Here is a 15,258-nt window from a genome sequence, read left to right as displayed (position 1 = left end):
CCTTTTAAATACTTAACAGGATGCATTTCCCTTCATTACTTTAGAATTATAACTATATCAAACCTCTATTTGAGCTTTCTTATTTGGTCTTCCATTCCCTAAAATACAACTGGCTTGATTATTTTGTAAACTGTTATAAAACCCAAGGCAAACCCTTAACAAAGCAGTTAGTGGCTTAATTTATATCAAAACAAATTTAACAGAACAAATGATTAAGAAACATTGGTCTTGGGGCCAGCCCCATGGCTTAGTGGTTAAGTGCTCGCGCTCCGCTGCTGGCGGCCTGGGTTCGGATCCCGGGTGTGCACCGACGCACCGCTTCTCTGGCCATGCTGAGGCCGTGTCCCACATACAGCAACTAGAAGGATGTGCAGCTATGACACAACTATCTACTGGGGCTTTGGGGGAAAAAAAATAAAATTAAAAAAAAAAAAAAAAGAAAGAAACATTTGTCTTGGAAGAGTTCCTCTTAAGACTTTTGTTATATAAACTACTTGTATATTTAGGTCTATAGGTATAGCCTAAGACACACAGAACCTTGTGCTGAATAATTCATAAAAGTTCCAATCTAAGTAATTTGGATTAGAGAAGTATTTTGACTAAAAGTTTTTAGAATAGACCACATTGGATTGTTCTATGGTAGCTAGAAAAAGCATATTTTACAGCAAGCTCCTAATATCCATTAAAATGAGAATTATGGAATTATTAAATTCTAGACTATCCAGAAAGTCATCTATACATATTAAGACTTACCATTTAGCAAATTAGTTATTTTAGTTAACTACTTGTCAGATACAAAAGCTTCAGACTGGTTGGCTAAAATTCTTTCTCCACAAATGAGAACCCCAGTTGCTTTCCTAACACTCTTTGTGAAATACACAAGGTAGGAGATGGCGGGAGTGGTGCCAGATAACGTATGCCCAATTTATGGTCCACTTTAAAGGTATGGCTTTTATGCAAAGGCAATCAGAAGCCATGAAAGCTTTCATAAAGGGGAGTGCCTTACAAGTTTAAAAAGATCACTAGCTATAGTGTGTGCAGAACTGACTGAAAGGTGGCTAAAGTGAAGGCAGAGACTAGTTAAATTTTAATTATTCATGAGACATGCTTGGATCAGGACAGAGGCAATGAAGATGTTTAAAACCACTGAAAACTTACTAGTTAAGAATCTCCTTTGTATAAATAAGATTCACTATGTATATACATATACTTTTATTTGTAGAAGGAATCCCAGTTAACACAAGAGTCATTATTCTTAGAGAAAGGGATTAGGATGATAGGATGGAGGGAGCCTTTCATTTTTCTGTACTGTTAAATTTTTAAACAGCATTTACGGTACTTTGATATTTTTATGTAAATGGGGATTTATCAGGGTGATAAGCATATTGGGCCATTTTTTTCTTCTCAATGCTTCCATTTAAAAAACAAAAGCAAAAAACACTGCAAGGAACCAGGATTAAGCCCTAAGGAAGTCAAAATGTAAATGTGAAGTCATTTTCTCCTCTTCTTATATAGGTTTTTCAAGAGTACCAGAAATAATAAAAGTTGGGGAGGACAACAATAAATCTGCCTTTTGAAACCAAATATTTAATATTTTCATAAATTGCATCAATACAATTTCAAGCAAATGCCAACTGGAAGACCAGGCCCAAGAATTCATAGAGGAAACAATCTTCCAAACAAGGAATGCTAAGGTGATCTTCCACTCCAGCTGCACATCAGTGGTCATGGTGGTGCTATTCGGCCAGTGTTATCCAGATTACCGAATGTTTACCTGACAAAAGAAAAACTTAAGTTTCAAAACCTGTAATCACAGAATTTTAAGGATGGAAGATGTTTAAGGCAATTATCCAAATCCCCAGTAATTTTACAGGTGAGAAAAGATTACAAAAGTATGAACTATTATCACCTTGATGACTAGCAAACTAACATTTACTGCCCACCCTAAAAAAAAAAACCTCTTCAAAAAATACGCCTTTTTGACCTTGTAGGGAAACGCACAATCTATATATACTTACCACATCATCAATTTTCAGGATGCTTCGGACAGTTTCAGTTGCTAGAGTCAGTGCACTGACTGAAACCAACAGAGGCTGGACAACCAGTTCCTCCAAAATGTTGGAAATACCACCCTGCAATCAGTACAAGTTGCTTTTAGTGTTTGTAATTATACACTTCACCAACTACACCGTTACCAGTATGCCTCAAGCCCTTTTCAAACCTCGTTTCCCTTTGGTCTAGTCAAGAGAGTAGGACATTCTCTACCAAGCTCTTCTCTACACCATAGGTTATATTTCAACTAAAATTTGGAAAAACTGAATTAATGCTGGATTCCCCCAATACTGACTCAAAAACAACTCCTCCTAAGTATGTTTTATTTAAAAATATCCTAGCAAAAATTAGGTAGATGATCATAGTAATTAAAAGTTATGACATCTTTAGTGTTCAAATCATCTCTGAATCCTAGTTCTGAATATGGCCAAGTATGATCTGCTCTGCCTTTATCTCTCTTGCACTTCCCATTTTTAAATTCTTACTGCCACTATCCTAATCATTTTTATCCCAGGATCACTGCTGATGGCCGTAACAGGCAACCTCATCTCCCGTCTTCCCTCCTTAAAATACTCATCACCTTAGGCTCTTGGTTAAAAGAACTTTAGTGGCTCCCACCTACTGGAATAATAAAAACAAAACACCCTGCGTGCCTCAATACCCCAGGGCCTCCTCATTCTACCTTTTATCTGATCTTTCCAACCTTAAAGTCCACTATATCACCAACATATAACCTCTGCTTTGGACAAAATGAGTAACTTCTTGGTCCCTCTCACCTGTAAACCACTGCTTACCCAAATGAAATTTCCTCACCCCCTACCAACCAAAGTTGCATCTTCATAAAGCTTTCCCTAACCAGGTAGCGTCCTCCTTTGGAATTCTGCACCATTCAAAAAATACCTTGGGTTTTCAGGTTTTTTTCCTATTATGTATTATTTCTCTCCTCAATAAGAAGAGACATTAATTAAATACTAACACAAAAGGGGAATTTATTACTGTTCTCTGTGTTTACTCTACACAACCACACTAGGCTGGTGCTTACAACAGCAGCAATTAATATTTACATAGTGTTTACTATATGCCAGGCATCTTTGTAAGAGCTTTCTAATTAGTAATACAGTTAAGCCTGAAAACAGGCCTATAAGGAAACTATTAATTGTCCGTTTTTACAATTGAAGAAACTGAAGCACAAACTAAGTACCTTGCTAAAAGTCACACAGTCAATAAGTGACAGAGTTAATGAAAAATAAGACTTCTCACTTAAGGCATCATCTTTATTCTCACTCAATGGTATATACATCAATTAATCCGAGGTCTCACATTTAAATCCAGGATTACTCTACTTTTAATTACAAAGCTTTTCATTCAGTAGATGATTATGAAGGTTTTAACATTTTTATATTAATCAACATTTTCTGCAATAATTAAAGATTAAATTATTACCTTTCGGACATTAATGCCTGTAGTTTTTTCTCCTTGGGCATGACGGTTTCTTAGTTCTGTCACTGTAGAAATGGGATTCAGGCCAGCATTTTCAGCTAGTGTGGATGGAATGACCTCCATAGCATCTGCAAAAGCTCGAACGCAATAGGACTCCATACCACTCAATGTTCGTGAATACTCAGTTAACCGTAGGGCCAACTCTATTTCTGGAGCACCACCTCCTGCAATAAGAGCTCTGAAATTCACAAATATATTTTTAGCCTATTTTATCCAACAAAAAGCTATTTTTAATAATTATTTAAAAAATAATAATTATTTATACATTAAAACGGTCAAAATACAGAAATTTTAATGTTCAAAATGTTACTTAGTAATTTATATTACCTCTTCTTCACTAAACAGCGAATAACACATAGGGCATCATGAATGGAGCGCTCAGCTTCTTCAATCACCAATTTGTTAGAACCACGAACCACAATTGTAACTGTTTTTCCAGGACTTGTACAGCCTGTAATCTTTAGTAAACAACTCCAAATTAGGTATTTGAAGTAAGGGTTAAAATAAACAAACCAAAAATGCAGACACATAAAAGCTTAACTATAATAATACTGTTACCTTCAGCAGTTTGCCAGAACCATTTAAATTGACCTCCTCAGCTAACTCGGCTGATCCGAGCATGTCAGCAGTGAACTGGTCAATATGAGCAACTGGTTTGGTTCCAATTGTCTGGGAAAAATAGTCAAATCCACAAATTGAGACAATATTTGATTACTGGACTTTTTCATACATACAGATGTTAAGAATATTTTACCTTACAAATGAATTCAATGTCTTCTCTTTCAATATCCTTAACCACCATAATCTTCATTTTGTTCAGGAAATGTAATGCAAGATCACTAAGAGCATCTCTAAAATATAAAATCAGCAATTATGTCACTGCTAGGTTAAAAAAACCCATTTTGCTGTCCAACTACCTTTTAAGGGTTTATTTTACCATTGTTTACATGGCCAGTGACTCAAATTATCTGTGAAGGAAGATGCTTTAAATAGTTTACCAAGTTTATGAGCTCAAAATCTTAAATACAATTTCCTGTGTGTGTGTGTGTGTATTTTTTTTTTGTGAGGAGATCAGCCCTGTGCTAACATCTGCCAATCCTTTTTTTTTTTTTTTTTTTTGCTGAGGAAGACTGGCCCTGGGCTAACATCCGTGCCCATCTTCCTCCACTTTATATGGGACGCCGCCACAGCATGGCTTGCCAAGCGGTGCCTTGGTGCACGCCTGGGATCCGAACTGGCAAACCCTGGGCCACCACAGCGGAGTGCGCGCACTTAACCGCTTGCGCCACCGGGCTGGCCCCTCCAATGTATATATTAGAATGTACCCTAAGGACACTATTTGTAAAACACAATGAGGTAATTATGTCATTTTCTTAATACTAAATGAGTATATCTCTGATAATTAAAACTAAAGAACTAAAAAAGAACTAAAATTTCAAGGCCAGCAAATGCATGGCCCTCTAAACAATGGGAAGAGAACTCACTTTAGAGGATTTATCAGAATATAACAAAATGCAGATTCAGTCTAGATTTCTAGTCATTTACCCACCTGAAATATTTCTTAAAAAAATGCTAGAGGGGATCCAAAATCAATTATCATTAAGAGGTGAACAAAATAAATAGCCCCACACCTTAGAATAGACTTCTGTATGAGAAGGACATTACATCCTGTTTTTTTAATTTGCTTCACTAAATTTAGAATATAGGCTCTCTCCTCTCGCAGCACTCGGTCCATCTGGACATAGTCAGAAACTACTATTTGGTTATCCATCTGTTTAGAAAAAGAACAACATATTAATGATTTGCATTCTAAGAGTTTTTAAGCAAAAAAGCAAAATATTTTTAATGAAAATATTATATATAGTATAAATTCAATGAAAATTATACCAAACAAGAAATTATGTAGACAAGCATAGGAAAGGTCTGGAAAGATGCATATGCACCAAACTAAACTCAGAGTTTTTACTTTCATCTACATATCTTGCTGTCTTATTTACATTACTTACAAGTGCATTTTTGGTAATTAAAAAACATAAAATGATTATCCTAATTCCTGAATGACAATTCTCTTCATATAAATATATATATTACTGAAATAATTTCAGTTGCATTCTTTTTACTCTATGACTTGTTATAAAAAATGGTATGCTGAAAGCAGGTACCAAGGACAAATCTTGTTTACGTCAAAGACTGATAAAACAAAGTTAATTTTTGTATGGGTTAAAATTTGGGAAACAAACAACACAACAGGAAACCTGTAGGCCAATACAATGTAAAATGAGAGCAAATCAGAGAGGTGACAAGATCAACCACCTCCTTTAGGGAATGGCACTTACAACTAATAGATATGAAAATGTCTTACACAAAAAACAACTTCTTCAGAGTATGGCTAATAAACTGGTTTAAAGTTTCATTTACACAAATGTGGGACAAAAGATCTCCCTGCTATTGAAGGATGAGTTAAAGTTTCCCTTCTCAGAAAGCTAGAATGAATTTGGAAATTCACTTACATAACCTATAACTTTTACAACTTTTACATAAGGTATTTTTATTATTTCACACATATATATCCCTATTGTTATTTGTCTTCATCTGTGAAGTAAGTCAAAGCTCAATTTCAATTAAAAGCCAATTTAGGCTATAGATTTGTTATGTTTGTCATCCAACGATTTCTAGTTTTGTCTTGATTTTACTAATTCTTTTGAGAGCTATGCTTTTTTATCACTAGTATCAGCTTTTCCTATTTTTATAATAATGAACAAAAGTCTGAGTTATTAGAAAATTTAACACATAAACAAGGAATTAATTTCATTTGGTTCTACTTACATCTGTTTTGGGAGCAGATAAGCAAAACTGAATAAGCCCAATCTTAGCCTTCTCAACTCTGGTTATGCCAGAATTTGCCACCTTCTGAGTTAGAACCAGCCCTTCTACCAACTCACAATCATCAATTGTCCCACTAAGAAAAAAGAAAACGCGGGGATAGTTAACAGGGGGTAGAAATCTTCGAGTTTAACATATTAAAAATCATCAGTCTAAAAAATGTGCTTCAGCCTCAATCAGATTTATTAGTGCCCCCTTCCTGAACCTCTTTGATCACACTACTGCCCTGCCATCATAAGGTAATATAAACAAATTCTTGAGATTCCCACACTAATACACGTTCTCATGAAAACAAAACCAAAAAGAAAAGAAAGCTTTGTGATTTTCATCTAGGTATTTTTCATTTAACTATTTTTGGCAATAGCTTATGTTAACTTTAAAAATTAATATTTATTAAAGTTATAATTAGAGCTGCTTACCCAAGTTTCTTAACTATTTTAATATCTCTAAGATCTACACTAGAAGCTGTGGCTGGGTCAATCACTTTCATCACTGCATTTACACTCATTGGAGAAAGCAGACTTGAATACTGAGAGACAACCTAGAATTATTAAAAAAAAAAAAAAAGTCAGTTTCACAACAGAAAAAGTCCTACTTCTTTAACGACCAAGGTATTCAAGAAGTAATCTTAATCACTTTTTTTGGGTGGCGCGGGGAGTGGGCACACATGAGAAAACATTCCATATAAACTGTCTTTTCCACTCAGGTTGTCAGTCACCAAGGGCACAAAATAAAAATATGTAGTTTGTTTTCCTCTTTTATTAATATAGTAGTTGGGACTGTCTTGATTACTAATAATTCTGTACGAAATCCAAAAAAGCAAATTATGTGGAAGTTATCTGTCTAAAATGAATTTGTGATTGTATGTTATATTATGTGCACCCCTAACACTGAGGGGCTGATAAAAATAGCTAATGGCTAACATTTATTGAGCACTTATTATATGCCAGGCAGTGGTCTTAGCACTTTACATTCATATACTCATTCAATCTACAGATGAATATGAGACTCACACAGCTTAGTTAAATGATGGAGCATGCACTGAACCCAAGCAGTGTAGACTCTATGACCAATGCTTGTAGCCATTATGCTATTTTGTCTACATTAGTTCTGGGGACATTCAACAATATCACTTAGTATCACAAATACTATCTAGTTTTCCACTTAACATTCAAAGAAAATGAAGGTGTCAACATAATGCTGATGAAAAAGAGAAAGAATGGGGGGGTTGCATCACACAGGACATGACAGAAAACAGAAGGTGACATGAGTTCCCAAGAAACTTAAGTTCCCAAGACATCAGTTTCACAAACAACTTATTATCAATACTATAAGATTTAACATAATTTTTGACTTCTATTTGTTGTCCATCTTGGGTTTAGTTGAAAAATGATATATATTGGTGGCACACAAAATTCTACTTACATACTTCCTCTATAACAAAAGCAGCATAGACAATTAATTAAGAGATGGACTATGGATGGGCAGCCCTGACTTGGGTTCAGATCTCAGCTCTACCTCTTATGAGTGGGTCTTGGATGAGTTATTTAACTTCACTAGACCTAATTTCCTATCTGTAAAATGGGGATGCTACAACTTACCTGAAAGCCTTGAAGGAGTAAATTTTACTTGAACTAATTCAGTTATACCAATTACTTTAGTTACCCCTAGTCGCTCTTGAGACTTAACATTTATGAACTGTATAACATCAAAAATCACAGCATGAGAGTAGCAGTTCTTAATGAACCTTAAACTGTAATTTTACAATGATCCCTTAGTGCTTTTCTCACCTTTGAGTTCAATGAAGTGGTCGCACTATTTAACAAAGTTTCTCTGTCACTCAGTTCCACAGGTCGAGACATGTCAGTCAATATTTCAATACCCTTTTCCAAAGCCTTCTGGAATGACTCAGAAATGATGGTTGGATGAATCCCTGCCATTTGTGAAAGTTTAGTTATTTATTGTAACAAATAAACTACATATTTGACTTGACTTCAAAGTTTTCATTAAAATTTCAAAGCAAATTTTTAATTATTCTTAACTAGAAATTAACTTAGGCTTCAGTTATAATGGTTTCAATAACCTTAACTGCTAATTATGGCTAATAATTTATTTCCATTTAATTTGGAACAGATCAATTACATATTCATGTGATATTTAAGACTGAAACCGGGGCTGGCCTGGTGGCACAGCGATTAAGTTTGTGCTCTGCTTTGGCGCCCTGGGGTTCACAGGTTCGGATCCTGGGCGCAGACCTACGCACCACTCATCAAGCCATGATGATGCGCTGTCCCACATAGAGCAACTAGAAAGATGTATAACTATGTCATACAACTATCTACTGAGGCTTTGGAGAGAAAAAAGGAGGAAGACTGGCAACAGATGTTAGCTCTGGGCCAATCTTCCTCAAAAAAAAAAAAAAAAAAGACTGAAACCAATTTTATACTTTTCAAAACACCACAAATGTACATAAGTAGAATAAGTGACTTGAGAGTCGCTAATATGATTAAGCACTATCTACCAAAGCAAGAACCCATTCTCTCTCTCTCAAATCACTGATCTCATCCACAGCCTAAGATTAGTAACACCATCACCACTCAGTTTTGAAAAGCAAAATTTTATCAAGTTCCATTTTTGCCAGAAGCCTGGCAAAAAAACAGAAGCAAAAAGAAAAAATTTTCTAATTCATGATAATCACAGCAAAATTTAATCTAAAAATTCCTAATAAAAAGATTAGCTATTCCAAATTAAATCTTAAATCTCTTATTACTGAACTTTTTGCCTTTATTCAGTAATAAAGCATGTCCTATGTCCTACCTACCTTTCTGAAGAAGCTTGGTACAGGAATCTAAGAGAGAGCCAGCAATGATGACCACTGATGTGGTGCCATCTCCTGCTTCTATATCTTGAGCCTTAGATAACTCCACCAGCTAAGTGAACAGAACATGTCAAGTTGCTCAGTGAGAAATTTGAGAACCTAATATCCTCTAATTTAAATATAACATCAATGGCCATCACATCAGTTTCACAATTTATTATCAACACTATATTGATTACTATCAACACTATAAGATTTAATATAATTTTTCACTTCTATTTGTTGTCTATCTTGGGTATTGTTGAAAAAATCACAACATGTATTTGTGGCACACAAAACTCTACTTATATACTTTCTCTATAAGAAGTTATGATTTCCAGTTCAGACTGTGGGTTGTAAATTTTTTCTTCCCAGCTACTTACAAGTTCCTGTCAGAAAGCATAAATGATATTGTACCATAGGTACCCTGTAGATTTGGAAGCTATGAAATGGGGCACTCAGAGGAGAGTAGAGTGCCAGTTTGGAGTCTTTTGCCAAGTTTATCTGAACTGACCCAGTATAAGCACAATGTGATTCATGTTCAGTCATCTCTATATAATTAAGAGGAACTTTTTAATGGATAGAAATTTCTAAGGAACTTGCTTTTGCTGATATGGTAACTTTTCACTTGACACTGGAATCATCATTATGATCCTTAGTTAAATGGGTAATTGTTTTTTATAAACATCAGTGCAAGTTTAGACACGATTCATTTTGCATACAATTAAAATTATTTTGCTCTCTTCTAGCTAACACTCATTGAACAATTTGTACCATTTCATATTTTTATCTCCTCCTTCCTCAATTGTATGGCACATTCCCCTGTGGACAAGGACAAGATGATTCATGTTTTATTATGACCTTGAACTGAAGAGTTAGACATATAATGTACCCTAAAAATACACCCGTCTTGCATAAGGAGAAAAAATTTTCACCATGCTCAAATGGTATCATGTGACCACATAAAACAAATTTAACTGTATACCAAATATCAAACAATACACTTAAAAAAAAAAAAACAAAAAAAAACTCACCTAAAAATTATACTTACCATTCTGGCTGCTGGATGTAACACTTGCATTTGTTTCAGAATGGTAGCACCATCATTTGTAATGGTCACATCACCTTTTCCATCTTGAATCTGGTAAGTTTGGTTTTTTCAGTAAGTTACATTTCAAAAATTTTGTTTTCTTTACCCAGCATTAATGTGACACCCTAATTAGCTCTACTAACTTGACTATTTCTTAGTAGAGAAATTAATTCATGTTTGCATAGTGCTTAATTTCAAATTATCTTCCTTTACATTAGTATAGTCACGTGCTGCATAATGACGTTTCGGTCAATGACAGACCACATATAAGATGGTGGTCCCATAAGATTATAATGGAGCTGAAAAATTACCTAGTGACATTGTAGCAGTCATAATGTCTTAGTGCAACACATTACTCAAGTGTTTGTGGTGATGCTGGTGTAAACAAACCTACTGTGCTGCCAGTCATATAAAAGTATAGCACACACAATTAACTATAGTATATAATACTTGATAATGATAATAAATGACTCTGTTACTGGTTTATGTATTAACTGTAAGGCTGTATCATCTAGATTTCTGTAAGTACACTCTTGATGTTTACACGATGATGAAATCGCCTAATGACGCATTTCTCAGAACGTAGCCCCATTGTTAAGCAACACATTGCTGTATAATGATTTAAAAGTATTCAGTAATAGTCCAACTTTACACATGAAACAGTTGGCTTTGTTCCAGGATACTTAAATGTGAACGAATCTAGACACTAAAAAAGATACCATAAAGAATCACTATCATTCCTGGGTTCTTATTAATAATAAGAAGCAATACCATGGATCCTCAAAAAGACAGTACCACGAATGTGGTGAAAACAGTTCTTATAGTCAACACACTAATGTGCTTCTTAGTACTCTCAACAAAGGGCAACAGCATAACTAGGAGGAACAGACTTTAAAATATCCAGAGGGAATAATGATCTGTATATCATCCAGACAATCCTCCATATTGTTTCCTTATCTCTCATTTTGGATGTTAACTAGGACTAAATTTGAGGGTATATTACTCAAAAGTTATTGGAATGTATCTGTTTTATGCTGCCAGTCAACCAAGCTAGAAGCAGAGTTGAAATCCCATAGACTTGTGTCAGGTCACAGAGTTACATCAATAAGGAACACTGAACTGAAGCCCTGACACCTAGCCTTACTATACTTTCCATCTAACTACACAACAGATAACTACTTTTGTGTATGTACTTTCATTGCTTAAAAAGCACTAAAAACCAAAATATGAATTATAGTTAAATCCTGTTCACCCCAAAGTAATCTATCCCTCTTCTGAACTATAAAAGTACCTTCTAATACTTTTTACTTTTTTGAACAGCACATTTTGACTCTCTATAGAGATCATGCAGTATGGATGGTAGCACCCATTAAGTAATGAAGGATTACCATTTTATCCATTCCTTTTGGTCCAAGGCTTGTTCTAATTGCATCGGCAACAGCTGTAAACCAAAAAAAAAAAGAAGAAATCAAGACTCTAAAGAACAACCCATTTCTCTCCTCAAATAATCATTTTCTCTCTATTAGGATATGGTGTACAACAGTTCACTGTGTCCACCAAAAAAATTCATTGTCTAATAATAATTGACTGGAAACAAAATAATTATGTTACTCCTTTAATTGTATGACACTTCACCTTTTGTTGTTAAACTCACTATACGTAATACTTGTGTTCCGCCTATGGCAGAATAAATTTTAAGGATTTACCTAATCTTCCTTTAAACATCAAAATGGTACAATCTAGTTATGTGCTAATTGAGGACTATTTTTTTCTCCATTCCTTAAAACAAAACAAGCAGACCTCCTAACATACTATATAATTCACTTATTTGTTTACTCTCTGTCTCCTCTAACTACAGAGCATAATTTCTGAGGGTAAAGACTTTTGTTTGCTATTGTGAAGCTAGAATATGGATAGCCCAAGTAAAAAAATACCCTTTGACCCCAGAACAAAAACCCAAGCCCCACCAAAAAAAAAAAACACCCCAAACAAACAAAAGACCCAAACCTTAACTAAAAAACAAAAACTAAAATCATAGCTTTTGGTCATCATTAGTACGTTATGAAACATCTCTGGATATACAGTCTACCATTCCAAAGTTACTTATTCTTATTACTTGTCCATGAGAATATTTCTATTTTATTAATCCATTTGTTTTCTTAGAGAAATTGGAATTGACGAACAGTACTTGATCCCCTTGTCTTTGACAAATCCAGGACAAATGATTAAATCTTCCCCTTTCGCACATACCATCTCACCCCATCTACAGAGGCCTGAGATTGTGCCCCAGTTTTGTATACTCCACAACTACCACAATGCTTCCCTCCATATTGTGTGAACAATAATACACAATCTTAAAGAGCTTAAGAGAAAATACCTGGTATAATTTAAAAATTATTTTCTACTTAATTATTTCATAATTTGGGGCTTCTGTTCCTAATTATCAAGTCAATTTTACCCTTTCAAGCGATTTTAGTTGACCTCCATGACGATTATCCTATAAACAGACCGATTCATTTTAGAATGCCCTTCTATTCATCTATGTGAAGACTCTAGAATAACACACTATTCAAAAAATAAGATTTCAGACAGCTTACATCTCTGAAGGTGTCTGAAGTTTAGCATACTGTGTGGATGACTCATGCTGAAGAGTACTAGAACTACTACTACTTTCATGTGTGTGGTCTTTCAAAGCATCAACCAATGGGATTATCTTTTTGGTAACATAAAAAAAAAAAACCTGGCTCCCCAAATTAAACTAAACATGCACCTGGCAGCAGCTTTTCTCAATTTGTAGGGTTTTGTCCGACTTGGAAAGACTAGTCGTGCCCCTTTGCTCTATGAGTTCCCCTCACTTAAGATATAGAGCCAAGTTCCTAGACAATTTAGGTGACATTTCGTTCCTACATGCATACCTCTCTTGCCCAGTCTCAATTCTCTGTGCACTGCTGTTTCAAAGGTTACTACAGTAAACCTCCTATTCTGTATCTTCCTTCTTCGTTGACAATCTACTGTATTATCTAGCTCTTCTGACCCTCCACGCGCCCCAGAATTTATCTGACATCTAATGTAATCAATCTAAGCTTCAATTACACTCCCTAGACAACTATCTACCAAATTTTATTTCCAGGTATACATTCTCTCCTGAACTTTCAAATGACTCCTAAATCTACCCATCTGGTCACTCAGACCTCTCCAACTCATTCGGCCCAAACCACAACCTCTTCTCTCTTCTTCCAGCATCCTTCCTCCAGTGTACCTACTTCTTTTAGCATCACCATCACGCGCGCAGTGACTTGGGCCGATGGCCTCAAATACCTGTAAGGCTGTACTTTATATCCGTGGCTCTTTATGTGCTTTCTTCTTTAATCCTCACAGCAAGCGTACAGGTTAGCTCTTACCTCATTACGACGAAGAACAGCTGTAGTGCAGGAGCTACGCCAAACCCTTTCCAGGACACCAGGCCCTTCAAGATTTGGCCCCATTCCACCTTTCCAATCTCACCTCTCATTTCTTCGTGCACTTTATTCTCTCACCGAAAGAAATACTCACTGTACTCAAGACACACCACGGGCAAGATCTCTAAGCCTTTGTTCTCACTTTTCCTTCCAGACTCTTCTATCTCAACCAGACTTCTCTTAATCCTCACAACTCTAAGAGAAGCGAACATTTTCCTCCTCAATTTTACACATAACGAAAGCTTGGCTAGAGATTAAAGGTCACAAAAGCCACGAAATAATGTAAATAGAATGCAACTCAGGTCGTCTTAATTTCCACCAAGAGCCGAACACTGTTCTTCAAAAAAGGTAAACTGTCCCTATGTCTCGATTTGCTGGTGTTCGGTTGCACACGCAGAGAGGACACAAAAGCACAGTGTAGCTTTTTATAATTATTCTCAAACGAGTTGGGTAAGTCGGTTCCCCACACCCCGGTACAACGGGCCCCGCCACAATTGAAGCGCGGAGAGTTTACCAGATTCGCTTCAATAGCTGCGCCGAGAAAAGCTTACTTAAATGATATTTTTGTAAGAAGAAAACTGGAAAGTACTGTGCAAACAACATTCTACTAGTGGACCTAGTCAGCAGATAAGCGACAGCTCTTAAGTGTCAGATCCCAAGGGACCGCCGCACGCGGGCCTCGGCCGCTTTCTGCTGAAGTGTGATAAATGGTGCACAACCCAGGATGGAAAATGATGGCCGTCTAAGACCCAGACTGGGGCAAGTCCAAAGGCCTCCATACTTGGGGTCTGGAATTCTCCGCAAAAAACAGAAAGAAGGGTCCCTTCACAGAGCTGCTTCTACGGGAGGACAAGAAGGGATCACCTAGAACAGAAAATGAGCCGTGCGGAGCGCGACCCCGCAGGGCCGCGGGGAAAGCCCGGGAGGCGATACCTTTGGCCGCGGAGATGTTGCTGAAGCGGATCTGGGCCGGCTTATCGCGGTCCTGATAGGCGCTTTTCCCGCGGCCGCCGGCAGTCCCGGCGGGCGCCCCGCTTCGGGGTGCCACGTTCTCGGGCATGGCAAGCTTTGCGGGGTCTGCGCGGACCCAGGAAGGACGGATGGACTCGGATTCCGGCTCGGCGCAGACTAACAGTGGGCGTCCCCCACCTTCACGAATCTTCCAGAAAACGGAGCCGGCGCCGGGAGGAGGAGGTTGAGAAAGGGGCCTGCCTGGCGGCGCGGCGCCGGCATGACGTCACAGGCTGCCCCCTGCGCGCCGGGTGAAGCGACTGCGTCGGGGAGCTCGGGACTCGCAGGGGATGTTGCGCAGGGCGCAGGGGGTCGGGGGCGCGGTGGGGCTGACTCACACGAGGCAGAAAGGACAACCCGCGATTGTAAAGGCAGGAGTTGGGACACCCACATCTCCCCACCCCACT

The 15,258-nt window shown here is 37.1% G+C and overlaps 1 protein-coding gene across 1 annotated transcript; it reads right to left on the bottom strand.

The window, feature by feature from the left end:
- Positions 1 to 1,567: 1,567 nt before the first annotated feature.
- CCT4 (chaperonin containing TCP1 subunit 4) lies at positions 1,568 to 15,027 on the bottom strand. Its single transcript, XM_058551131.1, has 14 exons — positions 14,774 to 15,027; positions 11,771 to 11,823; positions 10,344 to 10,433; positions 9,257 to 9,365; positions 8,226 to 8,368; positions 6,855 to 6,976; positions 6,379 to 6,511; positions 5,184 to 5,323; positions 4,307 to 4,403; positions 4,111 to 4,221; positions 3,880 to 4,010; positions 3,496 to 3,730; positions 2,019 to 2,132; positions 1,568 to 1,774 (listed from the first exon to the last, which is right to left on the bottom strand). Exons 1-14 carry the CDS (start codon positions 14,898 to 14,900, stop codon positions 1,760 to 1,762), a joined length of 1,620 nt encoding a protein of 539 aa, XP_058407114.1. The 5' UTR covers positions 14,901 to 15,027; the 3' UTR covers positions 1,568 to 1,759.
- Positions 15,028 to 15,258: the final 231 nt, after the last annotated feature.

Source organism: Diceros bicornis, chromosome 12 (assembly GCF_020826845.1).
Source record: "Diceros bicornis minor isolate mBicDic1 chromosome 12, mDicBic1.mat.cur, whole genome shotgun sequence".
Taxonomy (NCBI): Eukaryota; Metazoa; Chordata; class Mammalia; order Perissodactyla; family Rhinocerotidae; genus Diceros; species Diceros bicornis.
Note: the sequence above shows the minus strand (reverse complement) of the source record. Positions and strands in the feature narration are given on the sequence as shown.